The 15,084-nt window shown below is 39.7% G+C and overlaps 1 protein-coding gene across 1 annotated transcript in view; it reads right to left on the bottom strand.

Annotated features, from left to right (window-relative positions):
• LOC131681412 (ribitol 5-phosphate transferase FKRP) overlaps positions 1 to 3,424 on the bottom strand; it is a 38,142-nt gene extending 34,718 nt beyond the window's left edge. The window contains exon 1 of the mRNA XM_058962182.1: positions 1,789 to 3,424. Within this exon, the coding sequence (XP_058818165.1) occupies positions 1,789 to 2,664 (876 nt within the window). The 5' untranslated portion in view covers positions 2,665 to 3,424. The remainder of the gene's footprint in view (positions 1 to 1,788) is intronic.
• Positions 3,425 to 15,084: the final 11,660 nt, after the last annotated feature.

Genomic DNA, 15,084 nt, shown 5'->3' with positions numbered 1-15,084 from the left:
AACGAAGCATCGTAGCTATGTAATGTAAGCGAACAAAAAATTCTACACAAAGCAAGCTACAATCCTATGCAATAATATGGGGTACTTTTGAATAAAATATCGGAGATATTTTGGTTCGAACTAGAAAATGCTAGCCGTGAGTAATCATCAAAATTTTAAAATTTTAGTTATACCAAAAAATAGCTTAATTCCTTTACACGAGAGGGATTGTTGATATCTTTTACGTAAAAGTTTTAAAAATTCGAGAAAGCGCCGCAGCCGATCCTGTAACCTTTCGCCTTAATAGCTTGAAATATTGAGACATTCACCGAAACGTACACGCCATACCAACTGCTTACTAAAGACCGCTCTAAGGTGTAACTAGTATTTGCTATTTGCGGTAGTAATAGGCGTCTCATTTTGGTTTAAACACAAGGACAATTTTTAAAACAGAATTTAATTGATAAGTGTAGCTCATTAAAAAAAAATTATCAATTCAGTAATCTATAAAGAATTTTTGAATTTTACTGAATGTGGTGAATTTGGCACCACTTGCATCTGCTATACTCAACTTGCACAAAACATTGCATAATGCATGGTTGATTTTTGGAACAACTCGTGTTCTCATTCAGCCCTTCGTTATGAAAATTGGTGATATTATGGCAGATCAGCGTTTCATAAAGCTTGGCCGTTCCTTTCGATCGGGAAAGGCCTCGTGGAATTTTAGGTAAACGCGCTAATATATAGATATTTCTATTAACTCCAATCCAGCTTAGCGGCTATTCATATAATTGGTAATACAATCAGGGTTGCCACATTGGTATTTGTAGATTTTCGTAAAAAAAATCTGAAAAGATTGCATTGTGGGAAAAAGATTCTGTATAGAAATTCTGTATTCAAAAATTAACTAGCAGCTTCCCACAAAAAATAATATATTGAAACATAAATTATGATAATCGATGACGTAAATCAGATTGATATTAGACTGTATGGTCGGTGTTAAGTCAGACCGGACTAAGTCGCAAAACATAAAAAAATGAGAAAATGATAGCACTGGATAAAGCATTTCGTCAGCTACATCCGACTTTTGTCAGATTTTAAATATGTAATAATAAACAAGAATTATGGCAAAAAATTATTTCCAATTATAATGTAAACGATGCTGCGATTCTAACTTTAAACTCATTTTTCTCGAAATCAAGATTTTGTCAATTAGTCCGGTCTGACTTAATACCGACCATATGTGGAGAACAAATGGCGTTTAAATTTTGCATTTTTGTTCCACGTCTCATCAGAATCCGACACTAACTTAGTTAACCGACCAAGCTAGCGCCGGATTGACGCTAGCTCCAAAATAATGGAGACACAATTTGTGACCTGAGCAAACCTCTAGTCAAGCGTGATGTCCCGCAAGAAAAAATAAACTTCTTTTCTTACGGGACATCACGCTTGACTAGGGCTTTGCTCAGGAGCACGAATTGTGTCACCATTTTTGGAACTAGCGTCAACCCGGCGCTAGTTTAGTCCGTTAGCTAAGTTAGTGTCGGATTCTGATGAGATGAAGTCGAAACGTAAATTCCGTAACTAATTTCTAATTATGTAGGATACAGAATGTTATTCATTGCAACACTTGAAAAAATAGACTTCAAAGCCTATCACTACTTTGATCCTCCTAAGTGAATCCTGCAATTGCCTTCAACCTAATTAAAATTCAATTGCAACTGCATCACTGCACCTGGTTTCCATCGCAAAACAAGCTGTATATTAATTATAGAAACAATGATTATGTTGAATATTCAATTCAATTACCATGTCGCAGCTGTCCGTCCCGTTACCCGTTACGTACTCCAAGGTCCAGTTGGGCAGATCGAGCTGCAGATGGCAACAGTTGGATATCGCCTTCTGGTTCGAACTAAATGGAACAGCAATTATTCTGTGCTCCGGTTTCTGGTTCAGATCGATTTTGTGTTCTATTATTTGATTGTTCTGTTTGAGCAGCAGATTTTGGTGCTGCTGCAGCAAAATCTCATCGCTGGATGGGGTGGTAATTTCCCGCAGTAAACGGGACAAAAGTGAGCGCCCATTAAGGCGGACACCGTCCGGCATGAACAGGGTGTATTTGGTTTTGATCTGTAAGATCGGCAGGGTATCCTTGAGCGGTTTAGTGATATCGTAACTGAGACTGAAGAATTTGACGTTGCTGTCCTTTTCAAACCAGCTGGTTTGGTTGCTAGATTGACCCGGGCTGGTGAAAATATCCAACGGAGGATAGGGCATATCCGGAGATATCACAAAGATTTGAATGTTAGGAATCAGATTAGTAACACTGGCAATTGACTGCATTAGATCGTTATCAAAGTCGTAAAAATCGCGGAAAACTATAGTGATGCTTTTGCGTAAATATTTGTTAGTATTTTGTATGCGATCACGAATACGACTAAATTTCGTGAATTTTGTTGGTCTTAGATTTTCTCGCTTTTCTGTTGCTCGTACTGAATCCGAATGTATCACTTCTTCACTTCTGCTAGCATCAATTCGCTCAATTGGTTCCTGTTCTAAACGTTTCCCAAATGTATCCGAAAGGAAAGACGTACTGGTTAAGAAGTATTTCCACGAATAGTAAAACACCACCAAATTAAAGCAAATCATAGAAACGATAAACAGCTTTCCATATTTCATTCGCATTTTATTTTGCACTGCTCACTTTCCTCACTTTCCTCGTTATGAATAATAATCCTCCGCGGATGGGTAGGTCACGTCCAGCTTCACTTGTTTTCAGCTGTGGCGGTCACCGCAAACACTCGGGATGCTTCCGAATGCCCACAATGCCATCGAAAAGACAAACTTTTGCGATGATGAAAAATAACAAAGTGCTTGATTCTTAATGAAGCCATCTTTTTCTAAGAAAATAGTTATTTCATTAAAATGAATCGTTCACTACAAAAGGCAGACTGCTAGAAGCACACCACTTGACTCCAACCAGCCAACATATTTTTCAGGAACGCCACAATCCATTCCAATTAGTTTTTTATTCGACAAGCAAACACTTCACATCCGATAATTTGACACATGTTAGACATTCTTGCAGACGATGTCGTGCTATTGGAAAACCACTAGAAATACAGCTACCCGTCACGTACGCCTCACGTTCTGTTTTCTCTAGACACTTATACAAGGCTCGCTATTTCCCGAAAACATACTGCAATCCAATCACACTTCGACGATTTTCTGTATCTCCACAGATGCTACACATTCCTTAGGAGCCCAACAATTCTGCGTGGGGAATACAAACACTCAAAACCAGCTAGCGTTTCTCTCGGTGAGGCCAAAGGTGGTAGCAGTGGGGTAGGTCACGCCATAAAAAGTATACACTTGGCTTTTATTTGGTTTTGCTGTTCCTGTTGAAGAGAGATTAGCCTACAAGTACCACCACTCGGTTTGAACAGAAAACGCGAACTATGCGAGCAAAGCGTCAAGGATCGCACTGCCGATGGCGAGTGAAGTTTTTCTCGGAAAATGTAGAGCGAAAAATGGAGAAATTTTAAGAGCACGAGCAGTGCAAAAGAGACCGTGAGAAGCATTAGAGCATGTGGATTGTTCTCTGTTTGGTGTTTGATCAGGAAAAGCACGTGTCTTCCAATCGGTTTTAGGTTAGAATCATAATAACAGAGAAAATGTGCGTCGTTTTCTACACACCATAAGTTAATGTTTGAGAGCATATACATTTGCAAAGTCAGAGAGAATTATACTGATATTCGGTCTGAATTTATTTTGGATGAAATGGCGCATACCAACGCATGCTGAAAGTACATTGACAATGATGGAGACGCGTGGTCTATCTATGGATGGCGACTAGGGCAGCAAACCTTTGGTACAACGTTCCGTCCCAGTTTAGTGTAGGGGAAAGTGGTCGGTTGTCGGCACCCCTATGTAACTTTTGACAGAAAGCAGACATGGACATTCTGATAAATATTATTTGTGTGTTATATTAGCACGATCTTTTTGTGCTGATTGCTGAAGCAAACAGACTCGAATGTTCTGTTCTACAACCAATATATTTTTTGAACAAGTGAAATTCCACTTAAAAGTTTTTTGATGATTTGCTTAGTGTTACAGAAAGAAGTAAATCGATCGAAAAAGTATGCGCATTGAATATTTACGATTTGAATTTATTCTATTTTGTGATTCAACATTGAATAGCACCGAAATGTTTGCCACAATTTTTTTTATCAGTTTTCAAAAAGGTTACTAAAATCGGTTGTCGGCACCCAAACATGGTCGGTTGCCGGCACCTCATTTTTTTGTGGCAAATGCTGAGTTCTCAATAACCTAATCAATATGGGTATACACTCAAATTTTTTTTGCGTGGTATTTTTTTACGCGTTTTTTTACGCGGATTTTGAAATTTACGCGGTTTTCATTTACGCGGATTTTGAAATTTACGCGGTTTTCATTTACGCGGATTTTGAAATTTACGCGGTTTTCATTTACGCGGGTTTTGAAATTTACGCGGTTTTCATTTACGCGGATTTTGGAATTTACGCGGTATCCATCAATGAGGTTCCCTTTATCACGGATTCTTAAATTTAAGTGGTCTTCATTTACGCCGATTTTGAAATTTACGCGGTTTTCATTTACGCGGATTTGGAAATTTACGCGGTTTTCATTTACGCGGATTTTGAAATTTACGCGGATTTGGAAATTTACGTGGTTTTCATTTACGGGGGAACTTCCGGTTTAGCGTTTTACATTTACATGAGGAAAGCCCACCTGGTCGTGTTTTCACCGCTAGGTAGCACTGTACATACCAGGGGCGACAACCATTTCGAATCGACTTTTTCATACTGTAATAACCTAACTTTCGCCAGACTGTATAATATAACTTTACTTCCCTACTTGAAACGAACTATAGGACTTTCGGATTATTTACTTACTCGGAGAACTGTCAGTTGTAAAAGAGACCAGCTCTTGTTTATTTGAAGCTATTTATGTTTGTACTGCTCGACTTTTCAAGCAATGCACGTTTAAACAATAATCTCCCATAATTGGGTTGATAATGCTCGATTCCGAACATAACACATTGAATTCTTTTAATCCCTAAGTGAGGTAAATAAATACAGATAGGTACACAACACATACAAGCTTGCATACAATAAACCTTTCGTTTCGAGATGCGCAATGTCACCCCAGATTGTCACGACCAGAAAATTTGGTGGGATAGCGGGGCTGCCCTGTAGCACCCCTCCCCTTTTGGCTACGTGCCAGCGTGGACTTCTATCTGATTTATTTGTTTATTTGTTTATTTGTTTATTTGTTGTACCGTCACCAACAGACCCCTTGGCCTTAATGGTGGTTACTTAAACTAATTACATTTCAGAATACGAATAATTTTAGTTTTTATCGAATTCCTTGTCAGGTTGAAGTCAAACGCCGTCGCCACACTGTTAAACACACGCTGGAGTCCGGTAACAGCGCCCTGGCGCCCATAGTTAGTTCTCCTGAATGGGACTCGCAGAAGAGAGTTATTGCGCAGAGCTCGAACGCGAGCTTGAAGATCGAGGCGTCCGAGGATTGTAGGGCAATCCACCCTGGCAGACAGTAAGTCCGAGACGAACAGGGCTCGAGAGCAGTCCCTCCGGATGCTTAGAGTATCGAGCTGTATTAACTGACAACGGTTTTCGTAGCTCGGCAGCTGAAATCTGTTTTGCCAAGGAAGATGTCGGAGTGCAAAGCGTATGAACCGGCGTTGGACGGCCTCGATTCTGTCGACACCGTTCTGGTAGTAAGGGTTCCAAACAGCAGAACAATATTCCAGTGTTGAGCGAACCAGCGCACAATAGAGAGATTTTAAACAGTATACGTCCTTAAAGTTTTTCGCTATTCGGAAGATGAACCCAAGCTGTCTTGAAGCCTTATCCACAATGGATGATGAATGTGGTTTGAACGTTAGTGCCGAATCCATGATGACTCCGAGATCCTTGACGTTAGAGTGTCTTGGAATACTCGAGTCGAAGAGATGGTAGTTAAACTGAATCGGATGGCGTTTCCGCGTGAACGTAACGATTGAGCATTTGCTCGGGTTTAAAACCATTCTGTTTAGATCACACCACGTACTAAAGCTGTCCAATTCCCTCTGAAGAAGCTCGGCATCGGTTTTATCCCGTATTTGTTGAAAAATTTTCATGTCGTCGGCAAAAGAAAGGCGGGGTCCTTGTAATTTGATGTTGACGTCATTAAAGTAGAGGAGGAATATCACTGGACCGAGATGGCTTCCTTGTGGGATGCCGGATGTAGCGAAGAATGGTGTAGATAGACAGTCCTTAATGCTGATTTGGAGTTGCCTTCCATCGAGGTAGGAACGAAACCAGCGCAGAAGTTGTCCATGAATACCGAGTTTGTCCAGCTTCGCTATTGCGATATCATGATTGATTTTGTCGAAGGCCGCAGATAGATCCATGTAAATAGCATCGGTTTATGTGAAGCTTTGGTAGAAAATGAACTGCCTGAAACTCGCTCAATTGCAGTGATGCGATCCGTCAGTGCATTAGTCTTATTCGCACCAGTTTTCACATACAGGTTCTGATGAAGAATGATGTACATAATGCCTTTGATGGTAGTTGAAATGAACAAATTTTATTTTTCCTTTGAGTCTACGCGGTCTCGTTCCCGGCGGTGAATCTGACTGTACGCTGACGGAGAGATCCCAGACGAAAGAAGTTCTCCCGATACCGATTCTTCAGTACTACAACTTCTTGAGCCCTTTGGCTCCGTGACCGGTGCCATTTAGCACCGCAACTCCTTTAAGCCCTTTAGTTATCTTCTTGGGCCATTTAGCACTACTTTCTTGATGATCCATTCAGCTCCTCGACTTGTTCGCGAACAACTTGGTCTAGTCCCCGACGATGGACCTGACCTACTCCGACAGAGAATTCCCCGGCGAGAGAAGTTCTCCCGAGATCGAGCTAATCAGCTAGGTGCCGAGGTCAGTTCGGCGATTCTGGTGAAGCAGGGTGTCCGGTGCACTGGTGCGCCGATGACCAGCGACTAATGGTGTCTCGTCGCTGTCTACTCAGTCTAGTCCCCAACGGTGAATCTAGCTTACGCTAACGGAGAGTTCCCTGGCGAAAAAAGTTCTCCCAATATCGATTATTCTTTGGTTTTCGCTATTTTTCTATCGGAACAACCGGTGGGGTGCCGTGGTCGGTCTGACGAATCCGCATGGAGCGTGACGTCCGGTTCGCTGGCGTTTCGACGACTCATACTCGCTGCTCTGTTGCAGTCTACTCGACTAGTCCTCGGCGGTGAATCTAGCTTATTCCTACGGAGAGTTCCCTGGCGGTGATTGCTCTCCCGAAACCGTTGTTCGATGTCCATGCCGTTGTAAGACGGTCATGATCTACATCAGCGGTTCTCAACCTTTTTCGTACCACGGACTCCTTAGATATCACACTGGGTTGCTGCGGACCCCCATAGATAAACATCAATTTTGTATGCTATCAATATGTTATTTTCAATTTGTTAGGAAACATGACTTGAAATTTCAATATGCACTCGGAAAATATATTTTTCTTTGCGGACTCCCAGCAATGACTTCGCGGCCCCCTAGGGGTCCGCGGACCCCAGGTTGAGAATCACTGATCTACATCATATCTCTGTTTACTGTGTTCCACGTCTTTACATCGCTTGTCATTCTGTAGGCTACATTATCCGGGTTGATGTCCGGTCCTCCCTTTTTAAGTAGCTCCCTGCACGTCACTTCAAACCTCGGACATTCAAAGACTCTCCTCGGACATTCAAAGACTTCAAACCTCGGACATTCAAAGACGCTCCGGTGTCTCCTCGAAGATCTCACACTCCAAGCACAGTGTTGACGTTGCGTAGCCACACCGATGAAGATACTCCTTAAGCAGCCGTGGTTCGGTAGGAGCTGTTTCAGGTGGAAGGTCATCTCTCCGTGCTTTCTATTGACCCACGCCGACAGGTTTGGATTAGCCGGTAGGTCCACTTTCCTTTCTCCGTATTGTCACATTCCTGCTGCCACGTCACCATCGAATCGATTCTCATCATCTTCCTCACGTTTCTGGCGTTTCATTGTTTGTAGCACTTGATATCCTCCGTCAGGGTAATGTAGATGGGGATCATCTCGGCGACAAGGCATACTGCCTCCGGTACACAATCGCAACTCGTACGACCAGCAGGCGAAGGGTCCTGTTCAGTTTTTAGCGGTTTCATTGTCTCCGTCACCGACACCTCCATTTCTTCAAGTGTCTCACCGTTAGTGACACAGTGTCGTTAGTGTCCACGAAACCAACGATTTTCACTTTCCTGGGAAGCCGCAGTGTTAAGACCCAATCGTACGTCTCATTCCAAAGTGTTGGACAGAGAATGGAGCCCTGAGGAACGCCCGCTGTGACTCGCATTGCCTATTACCCGTTTGTTCCTCTGGTACATCAGTGCTCTACTCTGGAAGTAGCTCTTCAGGATCTGGCTCATTCTTTTATGCCACGCTGCGGCATTGGTCTATTCGAGGTCGCATGGCTCGGTGACTTCCCACACTTTGGCAGCAACATCAGTATCTGCTCCTTCCTCATTTCGGGGATTACCATCATCTAAAGACTTCAGCAGTAGCATCCTGAACATGTCCGGATACGCCAGGATCGCAGCTTTCAGCGCCACGGTTGGTATTCCATTCGGACCGGGGGTTTTCTTTGATTTTAGTTACATCGACGCTTCTTTGAGCTCGTCGTTAGTCACTTACCACTCGGCTGTGTTACCTCCTTCTTCTCCGTCGTACGGTGTCGGTGACCAGGTAGTTGAATCGTGATTCGGGAAGAGACCCTCAACGATTATCTTTAGTTTTCCCGGGTATATTTCAGCTGGTGTCGCAGACCCTCGTCTTCGTCATGACGACTCAGTACGCGTCCCCCAGGGATTGGCGTTTATTTCTCAGCACAGCTACTTATGGCAATTGGCTTGCTAAGCTTGATCTCCCGTTTTAAAGAGTCCCTACCTTCTCGAAACGTCGCTTGTGCTCCTCTCTCACTCTCCGATCTTATGCTCTGAGCCCGTTTTCTGGATCTAAGACAAGCAGCGTGTGGCGTACTGAGCTACTCATTTAACCCGTAATCTGCAGGCCGTCTACTGCATGGCCCTAGTTTTCGTGACATTGTAACGTCACAAGACGTCACAATCCTTCTTGCCGCATCAACGTACTTGATTCCGTTGTTCGCCGAAGTAACTCAACAAAGAGGTTTTCGTTAAAGGCTTTCGTCTTCCACTTTAGCTTGCGTCCTTCTTCGTGCTGCAAAATCGCCTGGTGGTCTCTATGGGGATACTTCTCTCACACTCTCCAGTCCATGTTCGCCGTCAGTCAAGGACTACAGAATGTGGCGAAATTTCTCTCGGTACCGATATCCGTTTCGTGAACCAATAAGCTCCCAGCTCCTCGCTTCACCGCGATCTACTTGTTATAGTCCTCGGCGGTTGAGCTAGCCTCCACAACGTGCTGTCAGGTAGGTGTCGAGTCTGCAGCCAATTTTCACTACAAGAAAATATTTTCACAAGATAACTTTTGCAAATGAAACTTTCATTTCATTTAAAATTTTAGGCATATTTTTGTTTAACATATTGATTTTTTTCAAAATACTCCAAAATATTTCGGGGGAGGGGGGTTTCGTCCCCAAACCACCCCCCCCCCCGCTACTACGCCACTGGAAAAAGATCACCTGCCAGATGTTTTCAGGTGGACTCGGAGTTGCTCAAACACCTACGGTCAAAACTTCTGTCATTTCCCAAAGCTGAAGAATTGCTGTAGAATAATAACAAACAAAAAATAACACAATCATTGAAGCATTCAACACAAATACACTTACATTTATTTGTTATTTATTTGAACTCTCTTTTAAAGCAGGGCACCAGATCACAACTAAATCCAAAAATGTTGATTTGACTACTTATGGCATTTTCACAATTTTTTTTACAATAATCTTAGGACGCATGTATGATTTCCATAAGACGATTTATGTAATTCATATGCATGCTTATGCAATGCATAAGCATCTAATGGAATCAAAATTGTACTGATTCATAGGTCGAGACTTATGAAATTCACAAGTACTTTTTCCTCATCCGCCCCATTCGGTTATTCGCCTCTTCGGGTTTGAAAAATCTCTTATGAAAAATTTCTAACCCTATGTGCGGGGTCGGGACTCGAACCCAGGTGCCCTGCGTACAAGGTAATCGATTTACCAACTACGCTACGCCCACCCCTACTAATCCAATTCAAAATAAATAGAAAGCTCTCAATACCTGAGGAATATTGTCACCATTATTGAACCGTTTTTGCGAAACGAAGGCGTTTAAATCTTAACTGGATGTTTAAATCTAATGTTTGTTTAAGCTCCATATTGAATTAGTTGAGCGTTTTGCGTTCACCGCAAGCGACGAAAAAACTACATTGTTGAGCGAAGGTGATAAATCCGCTGATTAAAAATTTTCATAAGTACGTTTATAATATACACACATGTGCTTTGTAACATTCAGACCCTTATTATTAAAAGCTTCTTTAAGGGGTTACACTAGCGTAGAATTTTTTAAACATCGATTTTTTTTTATTTATTATATTTTATATGCATTAGTGGATTAAAAGTGATATGATTTTCAATTTTGCAGAACGCCTCTTAAGTATACCTTTAGTGCACTGAAATCTTTATGCGCGTTTTTCTCAAACCCACATTTTTGCGGTGACCAAAAATATAACACGATTAAATTATTTTTTATCAATCTCAAATTTTCACAAAGTATTCAAAATTTCTCTAGCGACATAGCTAGGATTTTATTTTTTTATTGTATAATTGTTAAATAAGCAATTTTGTGTCGATTTTTATGACATAGAATTTGTTCATACTTTGTAGATTTTTTGCTAGGCCCGGAGGGTCGAGTCTTATATACCAATCAACTCAGCTTGACGATTCGGGACAAAGTCTGTGTGTGTCTGTGTGTATGTAACGGACAAACTCTTATTCGTGTTTCTCAGCAATGGCTGAACCGATCTTATCCAAACCAATTTCAAATGAAAGGCCTAGCACCCAGACAGAACGCTACCAACCCTTTGCGACGCAGTGAGACGTATACGTCCCACCTACTCCTCTTAAGTTTTTATTGGATGTCTAGTTAGCGTTGACATATAAACATGAATTCTTTCTTTTACTCAACTTTTAGGGATGTAACGAGTACAACTAGCATAAAAAATTATTTGAATTTGTAAATTACTTATTAGTTATAAACAATTAAAGCTCGAAAATCTCGTTTTTTGTGGGTTAGTTTTTTATGTGATTTTTGAGGTCGCTGATTACGATTCTGATAACAGAATTTAAAAATTCAAAATGGCGTTTACACAATAGCCAATAACAGTCGCCATATTGGATCCGCCATTTTGAATTTTACATTTTCGACTGCAGAATCTGAATCTGCGACCCCGAAAACCTATATAAAGCTCAAAATAGCAGTATTAACAAGGAAAAAATCGCGTCGTAAAGGGTTTAAATATTCTTGTTTTGGGATTGCGTACAGTTGGAACGTTAACTTAAGCGGTTACTACCGTTTTGTGCGAAAAATGTCAAGAAAGTTTGAATTTACGTAAAGGCATAAAGTAATAATTTCATTACATCAAACTTATAGTACATCCGGTAGTACATTTTTCAGTGAAATAAACAAGCATAAGTTTATAAAAATATATTGATAATTGGCAGAGCTATGGCTCTTTCCCCGATACCTTATTTTATTTAAGAGGTTTGCGGTGATCACGATTGACGACCAATAGATCAACTAAAGTCACAAAGCTCTAAAAATTCCATTAGTATATGAGTATTCCTCGTACCGTAACGATTAGTTGAATAAATAGTATTTTTTTGCATTCGGGAACGTTTTTTTTTTAATCGCTGTTTTAAGCTCTAAAAATTGTATTAAAACATTCTTATCTACTAAACAAAAATTTATGCATAAAAAAGAATCGTTATGGTACGAGAAAAATTAATTACGATCAATTGAAAAAATATTTAAGAAAATCGGTTGAGTCGTTTTTCGGCAATCGTGATCACGGAAAAACCATTTTTGGAAAATCGACATTTCGAGAAAATCGAGTTAAAAATTTCAAGTTGCCACTGCGCTTGGTAGACGAAGCGCGCTTGTAACTTTCGATCTATTTCTCGGATCTCTATAAAAAATTAAGAAAATATTTTCTAGTAGTTGTACTTTCAGATAAAGTAATAAAAAAAATTCGATTTTTCTAAAAGCAAAAAGATATGTAACCCCTTAAGCTTAATAATGAGAATAATACTTTCTGTAATTAATGAAAAATGGCGTTTCCCGTTCGACTCTAGCAGGTTCTGATAAATTTTTGTGAGCATTTGATTTTTGCTGTCAATGATGTGAATAGTCAAAATAAATGTTCGAAAACAGTTATTTAAAGTTATTGTATCATTTCGAACCCGCAATTTCGGAGGTTTAGTATCTTCGAATAATTTTACAACGTAAAACTGCACTTTATCTGATAAAATATTTTTTGGCGGTAAATTACAAACAGAATGTGATCGTTCGTGGCTCCTCAGAGCCCAGATTCTTCATGTGGGAATTTTGGTAAACTGGAAGTCGCCATCTAGAATTTCAAAATGACGTCAAACATCGACCGTTGTCTCCCACTCGTCAAGATTATTCCGAAAATATCCATATTGATTGTGTTGCAGAAAATTTCTTTAAATCGGAATGGCGTCAAAAATCAATTTCTTGTCTTTTGCTGAGGGCTTTTTACGCGGATTTTTGAATTAACGCGGTTTTTTGTTACGTGGAATTCGCGTAAAAAACCTTGTAAAAATCGCGCAAAAAGCGCGTAATAAAACTGAGTGTACTACAGTAACGAAATAATTTTTAACATTTTTTAAAGTTTTTCAAGAAAAATTTTTATTATAACTTTTCAAATGTGTACACATAAATTTTGAAATAGCTATGACTATTCTTTTTTTTACACAAATCACGAAAACATGCTTCTTTTTTGTCTTCTAAAGCAGTCCACCTCTTAAGCATGTACCAAAAATAGTTAAATCATACGCAAATTAAATTTCTGTAGTAGGTTAGTGCACTGTACGCTTAGTATAAACATCAGGCATCTCACTCAAGCGTTCTAAAAAAAACCATTTCAATTAGCTAATGATAATATTGCCGAGAAGACAGTTTTTGTTTTCACTTTATTTTAATGCGGGAAAATCGTGATATTTTAAACAATCGAACAATAAGCAAGAAAAACGTGAAAAAGTAAATAAGCCAAAAAGTGGCAAAACAGTGGTCAACAAATTAGTAATATACCCTCGTATATTACTAATTTGTTGACATACAGAAACGTACACAGTAGCGGTAGGACTAACTGTCGCGATTTCATCCTTACTTTCCATTGGGTGTCAATTATTGATGCTAAACCACATATTAGTCAACCAATCATAACAAACTTCATGTTGCAACCAGTAGCAGTATTTTAGTCGTTTTTGATGGTCTATGACAGTTTAAGAACGACGTGACGATACAGTGAACAGACATCAGGAGGCTATCACGGAGAGGGACTAAAATGTTGTAACTAGTTGAGTTTATATGTCAAAAAGAGATTTTTGTTACCATATGACAGACTTTCGTTTTAGTTTTGTTCGTTATGGAATAAGATGAGAGAGACGATCAGAGATCAAGGAGGAAAGAGAGAAAAATTATTTATTTTTATTTTTGGGCTTTGGGTTCCCAAAACATTTTAACCCGACCGAAACAATGGTTTTTCGTTTTATCGATTTTATGAGCTTCATGTAACGTTTTTAAAAATCTAGCATTTACATACGAACAACCAAAAATAAAAGTCGCAAGGATGCTTTGGAAAACCTATTAAAATGTAAAAATCAATAATAAAAATCAAGCGTCAAAATCGGACAGGTAGGCAAGGATGAACCTCCAGTATAATTCTGTCGCAGGAAAATCAGTATAAAGTTACCGTCAAGATTAAAAATCGAATAAAGAAAAGTCCTTTGTAAGAATCGGATATATTTTGTAGGGTTTTTATACTGTATTACGTTCACAGGGAAAGCATTCGGAATAATGAATAACGGACTGTTCTATAGAGTCATGAAACTTGAACTGACACTGCCAGCAGCTTTATTCGAACTCTGACTTTTCAGAGTATTTGGTTTCTTTTTCTCATTCTCACTCTATATCCTTCGAATGGGTTCGGATGATTAACGGGTCATAACATAGGGGAGCCCGGAGCTAGTTGGCGGTTGGGGTAAGTTGGCGAAATCCCCTTTTCTCTGTTTCTATAAGACATATACCGCTGCCTTTTCTTATATAGCTCAAGATATGTGAAACCCATTATCCAATGTATTTTTGTTGCAAAACGATTTGTTTGGTGGAAGTTGTGGGTGATATTGTGTTTTCGAGCACACCAAGGAAATTTTCTAAATTTTAAATACTTGGCGTTATTTAGGGTGATTTTCATTCTATTTCCCAAAATGATTATATTTTTCGATAGTGCTTGAAAAGAGCTTTCAGTATCCGTATAGATATTACATCTATCAACAAACAAAAGTTATTTTTTAAATAGTTTTTAATAAAATATGCGGTTGGGGTAAGTTGGCGGTGATGCACGCGGGGCAAGTTGGCATTAATATTTACATGGCAAAAAAGTCATCAAAAAATTTTATTTCTGGAATTCACTCCAAAGTAAGAAAATCTTTTTCTTGTGTATCTCGGCAATGCAGGAGATATTTATTCCGGCCAATCGCATAAAGAATTTCGAAAATTTGCTATTGAATAGGGAGTACGCTTCAAAGTTAAAATACCGGGGTATTGAAACTGAAATATAATAGTAAATGTCGGTTAATATACAGTTTTTTGTGAAAAGACATTCAGCACGTTCCAAAACGACCCTTGAAGTAATTAAATCATCCATTTTTTCCGGGGCCGGGGTAAGTTGGCAGGTTTTCCGCTTCACATATTTTTGTCTAAAAATGGAAACAATGCATCAAACACTTTAAAAACAATCAGAGATGTTGCCAACAGTCTGCTTTTTCATGCTGC

Source organism: Topomyia yanbarensis, chromosome 2 (assembly GCF_030247195.1).
Source record: "Topomyia yanbarensis strain Yona2022 chromosome 2, ASM3024719v1, whole genome shotgun sequence".
NCBI lineage: Eukaryota > Metazoa > Arthropoda > Insecta > Diptera > Culicidae > Topomyia > Topomyia yanbarensis.
Note: the sequence above shows the minus strand (reverse complement) of the source record. Positions and strands in the feature narration are given on the sequence as shown.